The sequence below is a fragment of the Hemicordylus capensis genome, chromosome 15 (genome assembly GCF_027244095.1).
Source record: "Hemicordylus capensis ecotype Gifberg chromosome 15, rHemCap1.1.pri, whole genome shotgun sequence".
In the NCBI taxonomy this organism is placed as follows: domain Eukaryota; kingdom Metazoa; phylum Chordata; class Lepidosauria; order Squamata; family Cordylidae; genus Hemicordylus; species Hemicordylus capensis.
Window position 1 is genome coordinate 2,433,506 of NC_069671.1, and position 12,747 is coordinate 2,446,252.

The 12,747-nt window shown below is 53.2% G+C and overlaps 1 protein-coding gene across 4 annotated transcripts in view; it reads right to left on the reverse strand.

Moving 5' to 3' along the window:
• The window catches only part of GAS2L1 (growth arrest specific 2 like 1), a 37,777-nt gene extending 25,890 nt beyond the window's left edge, over positions 1–11,887 (reverse strand). The window contains exons 1-2 of one of the 4 annotated variants that reach the window (XM_053280040.1): positions 11,262–11,887; positions 4,574–5,260 (exon numbers count right to left, since the gene is read on the reverse strand). In XM_053280040.1, coding sequence (XP_053136015.1) covers positions 4,574–5,236 — 663 coding nt within the window. In that variant the 5' untranslated portion in view covers positions 5,237–5,260; positions 11,262–11,887. Of the gene's footprint in view, positions 1–4,573; positions 5,261–5,559; positions 5,985–11,261 lie in introns of those variants that run through there. The other 3 variants (XM_053280037.1, XM_053280036.1, XM_053280038.1) reach the window with 3 other exon arrangements.
• Between the last annotated feature and the right edge of the window lie 860 nt (positions 11,888–12,747).

The window sequence follows — 12,747 nt, forward strand, 5'->3', positions numbered from 1 at the left end:
ATGAATTCAACCAAAACGATTCAAATTGGAATAGAATTCAAATGGCTTCAACTCGAATCTGCTTGCACATAATGAAATTCATTCAAATCAATTCGAATCCGGGCTAAGCACCTTTTAAAAAGCCAAACGAAAACCATCACCAGAATTAAAGTAAAGTTGTGCCGTAGAGTCAGTGTTGACTCCTAGAGACCACAGAGCCATGGAAGAATACAGGAGGGGTTGGCCATTGCCTCCTCCCGCACAGTATGAGATGATGCCTTTTAGCATCTTCCTAGATCGCTGCTGCCCAATAGAGGCGTTTCCCATAACCTGAGAAACATACCAGCAGAGATTCGAATCGACAACCTCTGGCTCACTAGGCAGGTTACTTCCCTGCAGCAGAATTACAGATTTTAAAACCTCAAATTAAAAGTTTTGTTTTTTTTTTAACTAAAAACTAAGAATTGTAAAAACAAAAGAACCTACCAGAACCTACCAATTGCCCTGAGCCAATTTTGGAAGGGCAGTATAAAAATTGAATGAATGAATGAATAATATAAGCAACAGGTGAAACATTTAAAAGCCTCTTTAAAAAGATATGTTTTTAGTTTAAAAAAAAAAAAACCACTGAAGGAGGGAGCCTGGCGAAGCTCTACAGAGAGGGCGTTTCAGAGCCGAGGGGCCACAACCGAAAAGGCCCTGTCTCTAGTTCCCGCCAACCACATCTCTGTCAGTGGCGGGGTCATGAGCAGGGCCTGAGATGATAAGCAGAGGGCCCTGGCAGGTTCACATGGGCGAATGCGGTCTGACAGAGTTGTCGTATAGAAACAGCCGGAGAACCAAGGTTGAGAACTCCCGCCCTAGAGGAGAAGGGACAGATACTTTCTGTTCTTTTCTGTCCAAATGATTCTGCATTTTCAATCGGAATATTTCGTTGGTGTTTTGCAATGCACTGCTTCTGCTCCCTTCATTTTACATAGGAATTCTATACTGTGATGACCTGGGAAGAGAGCTGGTCTTGTGGCAGCAAGCATGACTTGTCCCCTTTGCTAAGCTGGGTCTGCCCTGGTTGCATATGGATGGGAGACTTGAGCACTGGAAGAGATTCCACCCCTTGGGCAGGCCTGCTCAACTTCAGCCCTCCTGCAGATGTTGGCCTATAACTCCCATAATCCTTGGCTATTGGCCACTGTGGCTGGGGATTGTGGGAGTTGCAGTCCAAAAACAGTTGTGGGTGGGGGGCAAAGTTGAGCAGGCCCACCTTTAGGGGATTGGGCCGTTCTGGGAAGAGCATCTAGGTTCCCAGTTCCCTCCCTGGCAGCATCTCCAAGATAGGGCTGAGAGAGAGATTCCTGCCTGCAACCTTGGAGAAGCCGCTGCCAGTCTGGGTTAGACAATACTGAACTAGATGGACCAAGGGTCTGACTCAGTATACAGCAGTTTCCTATGTTCCTATGGTTATAAACAATAAATCTGAAAAGTAGAACGGAGTTTCCTGCCCCTCCGCCTAGCCCTGTGCTAAGGGGTCATGCGATAACCATGGGTTGGAAAGTCTTTGGAGAAGAGCTCATAAAGGAACTAGAAAGTGAGTCATATGACGGATACAAGAAAAAACAACGCACAGGTTTCGCGTAGGAAAAAGAAGCTGATGGGAGTGTCCTATTGACCGTGGCCAAATATTTAAGCAGCAGGTTTCAAATATCAGGAAGAGGAATCATTTCCCATATCCACTAAAGCAGGAGTTCCCGTGGCTGAACTGCAACTCCCATCGTCTGTGGATGATGGGCATTGTAGTTCAGCAACATTTGAGGAGCCCTGCACTAAAGCTCAGGTTTTTTTTAACCTGGGTGCCCAAATTTTGCTGAACTACAACTCCCATCAACCCCAGCCAAAATAGCCTTTGACCATTGGGGCTGGGGATTATGGGAGCTGAAGTCCATCAACATCTGGGGGCACCGAAGTTCAAACACCCCTGCACTAAAGCAAGTCACAACAGGAGGGGGTCGAGATTCCACGGCAGCTCAAGCCATCAAGCAGGCAGCCTGCCGGAAGCATTCACACTCGAGCATTTATTCCCAGCGGCTTCGGACACGTACAGCACACACAAATACAGGATGCTGAAGCACACTGGACTTCCTCCATTGGTCCACATTGTTAAGAGACCAAAGCAAAGCCCCTCTCGCTGGGTGGCCGCCGTTGGCAAGGAAAGCAAAACCGTCTCCAGGGAAGACGCATACAGCGATTTTGCAGGAGTACAGAAAAGATGCAGAGTTCAGCTTAAGGAAACTTCTCAGCTTCCGTTTCTTAAAAAACAGAGAACCATCGGAACATAGGAAGCTGCCTTATACCGAGTCAGACCCTTCTTCCACCTAGCTCAGTACTGTCTACCCAGACTGGCAGCGGCGTCTCCAAGGTTGCAGGCAGGAATCTCTCTCTCAGCTCTGTCTTGGAGATGCTGCCAGGGAGGGAACTTGGAACCTGCTGCATGCAAGCAGGCTGGTGCTCTTCCCAGAGCGGCCCCACCCCCTGAGGGGGAGATCTGACAGTGCTCACACATGTAGTCTCCCATTCAAATGCAAACCAGGATGGACCCTGCTTAGCAAAGGAGACAATTTTAACTACCAAGTGCCTCGGGGTTGGTGGGTGGGGTGTAGACCTCACGGGGTTGTTGTGAGGATAACATTAGAGGTAGAGGGAGAACCACATATGGAAGAGGCGCAGGACAGATATGCAATAAACAAGGAGAATCCTGCCTCAAAAAAGGGAGTATATTATTTTTATTTGCCTGATTTCTTTTATCCTGCCCCTCCTCCAAAGATCTCAGCATCCACTGTATCTTCACAACAACCCTGTGAGGTAGATTAGGCTCAGAGTGTTATCACTTCAAGCCCAGAACTCTAAACCACTACACCCCACACTGCCTCTGAGACTGGATACTTTATTGGAAAACCTGCTCACGTCAAACTTCTGACACACTTTCCCCTAAATTAAGGTGCAAGAAACACTTCCTTCTTGCTCTCCCAACAGTTTATTTTTAGAGTGCATAGGTGTACAAGATACCTGCCTTCAGAGGAGTCCTCCTTGCATCTCTGCATGAGTCACTGGTCTGTGTGTGCCTCCTGATTGGAAGGAAGCCAATCCCAAGCAGTGATTCACACAGAGGTGCAACAGGAAACATCCTCCAAGGGCAGATAGCTCCGGCACGTCTTTGCACCGAGAACTGGTGTGGGTACAAGACAGCTACAAGTCAGGAATTCTCCCAGTTTGAATCTCACCTCTCCTATGAACTCAGTAGCTGACCTTCAGCAAGAGAGTCTCTCTTTACAACCTAGCAATACTGACCTACCTTACAAGGTTGTTGTACAAGTGAATAATGTCCAAAAAATTCTTCCAACATCCCAATACACAATAGGAATGCCAATAATAAGAAGGAGAAGGAGAAGGAACAACAGAGGGTTTAATACTGGCTGCACAAGAACAGGCACTAAGAACAAATGCAAATAAGAGCAAAAGTAGAAAAATCAACAACAAACAGCAAGTGTCGCCTCTGTAAAGAAGCCGATGAAACAGTGGACCACCTAATCAGCTGTTGTAAAAAGATCACACAGACTGACTACAAAGGCATGACAAGGTAGCAGGGATGATACACTGGAACATCTGCAAAAAATACAAGCTACCTGTAGCCAAAAATTGGTGGGACCATAAAATTGAAAAAGTGGTAGAAAATGAAGATGCAAAAATATTATGGGACTTCCGACTACAAACAGACAAACATCTGCCACACAATACACCAGATATAACTGTAGACGAGAAGAAAGAAAAACAAGTCAAAATAATCAACATAGAAATAACAGGTGGTGGCAGAATAGAAGAAATAGAAAAAATAACAAAATACAAAGCTCTACAAACTGAAATTGAAAGGCTGTGGCAGAAGAAGACCCAAATAATCCCAGTGGTAATTGGCGCCCTGGGTGCAGTTCCAAAAGACCTTGAAGAGCACCTCAACACCATCGGGGCCACAGAAATCACCATCAGCCAATTACAAAAAGCAGCTTTACTGGGAACAGCCTATATTCTGCGATGATATCTATGACAGCAACAACATTGACAATAAAGTTCAGCCATCCCAGGTCCTTGGGAAGGACTCGATGTCTGGATAAAACAAACCAGTCAATAACACCTGCCTGACTGTGTAAACAATAATAAGTCCCAGAGAAGACGTTCTCAAACTGTGGTGACCACCAGTAGCCATAAGCTCCATCCACATGCAGAACAGCTGAGAGTATCTGAAATTTGACCAGCATTCGCTTCTAAATTTCTTATTATGTGAATTATATAGGCCTTGATGTGTAGAACAAAACACACTCCTGAGATCCACCAAGACCCAGAGTAAATTTCACACCGTCCATGAAAAATGAAAAACCGGTGATTCCCCACCCTATAACTTCCTCCCCCTCTTTTCCAAACACATCCTCCCCCCAAGAACATGCTGAAAGGACAGCCAGGCCACTCTCCCCAAACAGAGGCAGAAGCGGGATTCTGTCTGTGTGGATCAGGGGGAACCACGATCTAGAACAAGCCAAGGCAAACTTACCAGCTCGTCTAGGTTCTTGAGGTCGCACAAGGTTATTCTCTGAGTCCTGCTGGGATACACAGGGGCCTCAGGTCCCAGCTCCTGGCTTGCCTGCTCCGTCTCCATCACTCCGTAGGCAACCTGGTCCCTCATCTGGTCCCTCATCTCCTCCTCAATCTCCTCCTCCATCTGGATCAGCATGGGAGCCAGCATCCCGAACTTGGAGCCCTTGCGGGCCACCTCCAGGAGGCACAGGACAAAGTTCTTCTCGTTCTTCTTCAGCACCAGGTCGTTGGTTTCAAACATCAGGACGTCCTGGATGCCGAGCTCTTGGCGACACCACTGGATGAAGTTGGAGATGTTGTCCCTGGCAATGAAGGAGCCAGGCACCACGTTCTTGGCCTGGAAGACCACCTCCTTCTGAGGCATCCTCATGAGGGCAGAGGACTCCGGGTGCAGCTGCTGGAACTCCAGGGCGATGCGGTTGACGTTGTTGGCGTGCTGACAGAGGTCGTAGCCCGTCTCCAGGACGTCCATGAAGTTCTCCACCTGGACGTCCAGGTCGTAGAGGGTGTTCAGCCACTCGGCCAGGTCCTCCTTCATGGCGTCGAGGTACTCCTCGCTGGAGCGGAAGGGGCGGATGCTCTTGGAAGCCGCCGACTGGATGTTGCTCTGGTCGGCCATCTTGCATGCGCTCCTGGCCGGTCACTGTGGAGGGAGCAGATGGGGAGAGGTCAGATACGAGGAAAAACAGACTCCCCGAGCGACTGGACCAGCATCCCCTCTCACAGGGATTCCCAGATGTTGTTGACTCCAACTCCCAGCATCCCCAGCTGCAATGGCCTTTGCTCGGGGATTATGGGAGTTGTAGTCAACATCTGGGAATCTTTCTTACAGGGAACACTGGTCAGGGACCACCCAGAGGCCCCTGGTATAGAACTCCAAAGAAGACTCCTCCACCTCCATATTTTAAGATTGAGACCCAGCCATTGGGGGCAGCTTTTAACCTCTGAGTGAGGGAGTAACTGGCCGGGCATCAGGTTTTACTGACTGGCTCATCTCTCCTCTCGCAGTTATTCGGCTGTGTCGTTTTAACCACCGGCTGTTCTTCAGATGCTGAAAAACGTTTTGCATCATGTTCTAATTATTCAGAATCTGCTTCTAGCCCTTTCACGGAGCTGCAAGTACGGAAGTGTTGGATAAAGCGTTGGAGGAACAAAACTCCTCCTTGGATTGCAGAGGGCTCTCCGCTCCCTCCTCTTTTAAGGGAACGTGCCACCAATGATCAGGGATTCAGGCAAGGATCACTGATGTTGCTTTCCACCCTCTTCGTTGGACAAATCAACAGCTAAAGCACAACGACATGTGTGAGCCTCTGTAAGAGATTCCCCTTTGGGGATGGGGCCACTCTGGGAAGGTTCCAAGTTCCCTCCCCCTGGCAGCACCTCCAAAAAGGGCTGAGGGAGACCCCTGCCTGCAGCCTTGGAGAAGCCACTGCCAGTCTGGGTAGACAATACTGAGCGAGATGGACCAAGGGTCAGACTCAGTATATGGCAGCTATGTTCCAGTGCATCAGCAATCCTCAGCACCGGGGTGGCCGACCTTAGGTTAGGAACATCGGAAGCTGCCTTATGCCAAGTCAAGCCATCTAGTTCAGGATTGTCTACACAGACTGGCAGCGGCTTCTCCGAGGTTGCAGGCAGGAGTCTCTCCCAGCCCTACCTGGAGTTGCTGCCAGGGATTGAAACTAGGACCTTCTGCATGCAAAGCAGATGCTCTACCTCTGAGCTAGGGCCTGTCTCTCCAGCTGCTAGGGGACTACAACTCCTATCATCCCCAGTCGCAATGCCACCAGGGGCTGATGGGATTTGTAGTCTAAGAGCAGCTGGCAGGTTAGCCACCCCTGCACTAGCAAGACCTACGGACCTGAAAATGGAAAAGGTTGAATCTGGGTCATAGGAACATAGGCAGCTGCCATATACTGAGTCAGACCATTGGTCGATCTAGCTCAGTATTGTCTGCCCAGACTGGCAGCAGCTTCTCCAAGTTTGCCGGCAGGAGTCCCTCTCTCAGCCCTACCTGGAGATGCAGCCAGGGAGCGAACCTTCTTCCCAGAGCAGCCCCACCTCCTAAGGGGAATATCTTATAGTACTCACAGCCTCCCATTCAAATGCAAACCAGGGCAGACCCTGCTTAGCAAAGGGGACGATTCATACTTGCTGTAAACCCCTCCTGTATTCCACCAGCACAACCACATGGGCTCTGTGGTCGCCTCAGCACAATCTTTCTTTCGTTGACCACAAGACCAGCTCTCCTTCTGCCTGGGAAAGCATCCACTCAGCCACTCCGCTATGGGCCTGCCCCATAAGCACCTTGACCTGGAACTAATTCTCACAGGACCAACGGGACATTTCCGTGTGCCTGGAATGCCGGCCACCCTTGCCCAGAAACGGGACATCCCTAGCCCTTTCCCCCCAGCCTCGTCCTCGCCTTTCAGCTCTCTCTCATGCCCACTCCCCCTTCAGATGTCACATCTGAGATGTCACAACAGCAGGACAGGGAAGGCAGCATTGGCTCCGGTTTCCGAGAACAAAGAGAGGTCCGGCAGACGGGGACGGAGTCCAGCCGCTTGGAAAGGTGGCCCCGATCCAGCGTCCCCCTCTGGCCCAGCGGAGTCCGCACTGCAAGGGCGACATCTCCAGGGAGACTGGGGGGGGGGAGATTTCGGTGCTCACTGTCCGGCTGGGCCGGTTTGTTCCCCGCACACCCGGCAGGTGCCTGTAGAAAGAAACTCCTTTTGGCTCACAGCCCTTTGCAGAGAGGATGACTCATCCCATTTCAGAGCCTGCCTGCAGAGCAGCGGCGTTTCCCATGCAGAGCCTGTGAACCCAAGGCAAGGGCGGGCGGGGGGGGGGAAGGGGGGGCCCTCTTTGCACACCCCTCCTCTCTCGCTCTGGCCAAATGCTGGCAAGACTCACAGCCTGGGGGGTGAGCATTCAAAGGTTCGGGCCCCCACCCACACCTTCAATACGTCCAGCTCAACAACCCCAGAACAGCAAGCGGTTGCCTTTTGCGACGGACCCCTCTTCGCTCAGGGGTTGCGTCCCGAGAAGCTCGGGTCCCCAGAGGCTGTGGGACTACAACGCCCATCACCCCTCTGGATGCTGCAGCAGGGGGTGATGGGAGTTGTCGTCTGGCAACATTTGGGAAGCTGCCATTGAAAACCCTCGCTCTAACTGAATAAATAAATCAAATCAATCAATAAATCAAATAAATCAATAAATCAAATCAATCAATCAATCAATAAACCAAATCAATCAATAAATCAAATCAAATCAATCAATAAATAAATAAATAAATAAAATGAATAAAGAAAGAAAGAAAGAACCAACTCCGGATAATCCCTTATTGAAACATATTTGGCTCTAAAAGGGCCCCATGGTCACAGCCATGGGCTTTAGCCATTTGGGACTTTATTTTGCACGCAGAGATTGAATCCAACTCCAGGCAGGGCTGGGAGAGACTCCTGTGTTGGGGAAGGCACCATAGCTCAGTGGGAGAGGATCGGCTTTGAAGGCAGAAGGTCCCAGGCCAACTGCCCGGAGCCATTTTTGGAAGGGCGGTATACAAATCAAACAAGTAAATAAATAAAAACTCCTGGCAGCATCTCCAGGTAGGCCTGGGAAAGACTCCTGCCTGAAACTCCGCAGAGCTGCTGCCAGTCAGTGTAGGTACTGCTGAGCGAGATGGACCAAGAGTCTGGTTTGGTATAAGGCCACCTCCCATGTTCCTAGGAGGATGGGAGTTGTAGTCCAACCACCCCCGAGGACTCCAGGCTGCCTTAGTGATCGCTTTGGCAAGGCAGGGGAGGAGGGGCTCTGTGACGGGACTGAAACCGAGGGGGGCAGTCAGGGGACTTGCGGATATCACTAGGGCCCTGACTCCGACTTTTTCTCCTGAGCCCTGGCGGACCACTGAAGCGAGAGTACACTGGAGCATGTGCAGAGTGCTTCCCCATAGCCACAACCCACTCCCATACATCTGGGATCAAGGGATGGCCATGCTGAACGCTTCCTGCGACGCTCAGCCCTGCGTTCGGAGACACACACACAGCCTTCCCTGTCCCCGAGGGATCCCGAGACACTCACCCAAGCCATTAAGCGGTGGTTCCTTTCCACGAGCTGGAGCTGGGATTATGTCAACCTAAAAAGGCCCTAATGGGGTTACCAATCATATTGCAAGCCAGTGCTGCAGAGTGGATTAAGTGCTGCCTTTGGTTTGGGTGCGAGGGAGAGCAGCAAAATACCTGACTTTGCCTGCAGAAACCCTGTGAGGAGAGCTGGTCTCGTGGCAGCAAGCATGACCGGTCCTCTTTGCTAAGTAGGATCCACCCTGGTTTGCATTTGAATGGGAGACTCCATGTGTCAGCACTGCAAGATATTCCCCTTAGGGGATGGGGCTGCTCTGGGAAGAGCATCTGCATGCAGAAAGTTCCAAGTTCCCTCCCTGGCAGCATCTCCGAGAAAGGGCTGAGAGAGAGACTCCTGCCTGCAACCTTGGAGAAGCTGCTGCCAGTCTGTGAAGACAATACTGAGCAAGACCAACCAATGGTCTGACTCAGTATATGGCAGCTTCCTGCATTCCTAGGTTCCATGTGGGCAGGGGGCTTGCACCCTTGGGTTCCCAGATGTCGTTGGACTCCAAATCCCATCATCAACTGCCACAATGGCCCTGAAGGGCAGCATAGCAGGGGGTGATGGGAGTTGTAGTCCAAAATCATCTGGGGGAACCAAGGTTGGGAATCCCTCCTTTAAGAAGCCAGAACCTCACCCCATCCAGACACTCCCCCCCCCCTTTAAGGCATGACTGGGGCAGGCCCACGACGTCAGAGCCAAGCAATCACCAGAGCCATATGCAGTGAACTGAAATGAGACACACCGTGACTCAGTATTAAGTTTTAAAAACCTGTCATTCGAGCAAGAAAGCCGATCCCACTCAGCCGGGTACAAAGGCCAGAAGGAATCAGATAATATACCTCTGGAGCTGGAGGAGAATGAAACCCAGTTACACACAGCTTGGAGCCTTTAGAAACCTAGGAAGCTGCCATATACTGAGTCAGACCCTTGGTCCATCTAGCTGAGGATTGTCTACCCAGACTGGCAGCGGCTTCTCCAAGGTTGCAGGCAGGAATCTCTCTCAGCCCTATTTTGGAGATGCTGCCAAGGAGGGAACTTGGAACCTTCTGCATGCAGTTGCTCTTCCCAGAACAGCCCCCTCCCCTAAGGAGAATATCTTCCTGTGCTCACATGGAGTCTCCCATTCAAATGCAAACCAGGATGGACCCTGCTTGGCAAAGGGGACAAGTCATGCTTGCTACTACAAGACCAGCTGTCCTGGTTCACATATGCAGAGGTCTTGAGAAAGCAAGCATGAATGGCCCCCTTTGCTAAGCAGGGTCTGCCCTGGTTTGCACTTGAATGGGCAATTACATGTCAGGGTGATCTGCTGCAAGATATTCCCTGAAGGCCATGGGGCTGTAGCTCAGTGGAAGAGCATCTGCTGGCATGCAGGAGGTCCCAGGTTCAATCAGAAAGGCCTGAGAGAGACTCCTGCCTGCAACCTTGGAGAAGCTGCTGCCGGTCAGTGTAGACAATGCTGAGCTAGATGGACCAAGGGTCTGACTCAGTATATGGCAGCTTCCTATCTTCCAAGGTGGCGAATGGCCTGTATGAATGAGTCCCCACAGACTAAGCATCACAGAAAAGACTACACCAAGAAGCAATCATATTTGGGTTTCATCCATGCATGTTTCTCACTCGACCAGGGTAACACCAAAATGGCATCTTGCATGTGTGAACGAGCCATTGTCGAACTTTAACTTGCAGTCCCTTCGCCCACACATTCAGCTGAGTCATGAGGGGCTGGTTCACATCCACTTGATGACCGTGCACTAAACTGCTTGCATTTGAGGCAGCAAGGGGATGGAGAAGCTCCACCTAAGATGCCCCCATTCACACATGCAAGTGGACACTTGCTGCCTGTGTCATCCACTGAGGAGCACGCGTGCCCAAATCAGTCCCAGAGCGGTGGCAATCAGGGGCAGAGTGAGGCAAGGGGGGAAAGCATCCGACATGAATCACACAGGAGGCTGCCCCATACTGAGTCAGACCCTTGGTCCGTCTAGGTCAGGACTGTCTACACTGACTGGCAGCCACTCTCTAAACTTACAGGCAGCAATCTCTCTCAGCCCTAATGGGAGAGGCTGCCAGGGAGTGAACCTGGGACCTTCTGCAGGCAAGCAGGCAGGTGTTCAACCCAACGGAACTCTGGCCCCATCTGCTAAGGGGGAAATATCCAACAGCGCTCACATGCAGCCGCCCATCCAAATGCAAACCCAAGCAGACCCTGCTTAGCAAAGGGAGGAGGGCTCATGCTGGCTGCCACCAGAGCAGAGCTCCTCCCCAGTTCGGAGCCACGCAACTCACCAGCTGGCCTTGGAGCAGTGCGTGCCTGCCTCCCATCAGGGCAGACTCACCTATTCAGGAGGATAAGAGAAGAGTGCGAGAACTCTATACACCCCCCGCTCCGGCGAGCACCTGGGCAGACTCGGATACAAAATGTGCCAGATGGATGGATATGTGGGGCGGGGGGGGAGGGAGCGAGGGAGGGGCGACAAAGGAGACCGACAGCCAGCCAGAGAGCAGCATACCTGAGGTGCGGCGTCGAAGCTCACCTGGGCCCCCATGATGGCCTCCGGGGGCTCCCTCCTCCCCAGATCGGGGTGGGAGGCGGGGCGCCCGCAGTCACCCTCCTCCGCGCACCTCTCCCGGCTCCAGCGTGGCCCTTCCGGTGGGCGAGCGAGCGGGGCCCCTCAGCCCGCCCCGCGCGCCAGAGGGCAGCCCCCGCGCGCCATGCCGGGCTCCTCCGCGGCTCCCCTTCCTCCTTCCCCACGTGCGCTTGGCCCCCGCCTCCGGGCACTGGGCGCGCGGCTCCAGGCTGAGCCGGGAGCGGGTGGGGAGGCCGGGCGGCTGCTGCTGCTGCTGCTGGGCTGCTTGCTTGCCGGCGATGGGGCTGCGCGCGCCGGGCCCCCCCTCTCCAAAGCGCAAGGCGCGCGCGCGCCCTTCCTCTCGGCGGAGGCGCCGCCTGCCTCTCTGGCTGCTGTTACCGCCGCAGGATCCGAGCCTGGCCTCGCCTCTTAATCGCTGGCTGGGAATTAGGCGGCGGCGGCGGCGGCGGCTCCACAGAGGAGAGACGAGATGAGATGAGAAGCCGGGCGGGGAGCAGAGGAAGAGGTGGAGCCGCCGCCGCCGCCAAGGGAGGGCAGGAGCTCCGCCAGCGCTCGTCTCCTGCTGCGCCCTGGCACGCCCTCCTACCCCCCCGCCCGGAGGCTGCGATCCTCCTCCTCCCCCCCCCCCCAGGGAGGAGACGCCTCCCCGGTCCCGCTGCTGGGCTCACTCCCGACTCGGCAACCGGCGGAGGGTGGCGCTGCGCGGCGAGCTGGCTGCCCCCATCGCAGCTCGCGGGCAGAGGGAGCCTTCCCGGCGCCTTTATCTCATCCGGATCAGCCACCGAACACGCCCACCCTTCTGCTGCGGGGGCTCAGGGCTTCTTCGTGGCCCCTCCCGACCGCGCAGCGAGAGGTGCCGGGGCTCGGACTGCGCAGGGAGGCGGCCGCCGCCGCCGCCGCCGCCCCACGGTGACGGGACTGGAGCAATGCAGCGGCCGCCCCCGGATGGCTTGCGTGGGGGCTGGGTTCGCCCGGCGCGCGCGCGCCGTCGGCGCTCTGCACATGCCCGCAGGCGCCGCTGACGGTTTTTCCTTCCTTGGAAAGTGTCTATAATATATGCGGTGTTTCTGCTGTCCAAAAGGCAGGATTCTGGGGTTCCCTCCTGACTTGTCTTAAACCAAGAGTTCCTCCACCTTGGGTGCCCAGATGTGCTTGGACTACAACTCCCAGCATCCCCCGCCGTGGCTGAGGTTGATGGCAGTTGCAGTCCCAAGTCATCTGGGGCTCTAAGACCTTAAATCCAGCCCTTTGCGATTGTTGGGGGTAGGGAGAGATACAGTCCTACTTCCTTCACAAGCCAGCATTCAAATTCTAACATGAGAAGTATTGGTGCATGAAAACTACCCTAAAAGCCTTTCCTCCTAACCCCAGATGCTACATTTCTATCCGACGAGCTCAAGAGTGTTGC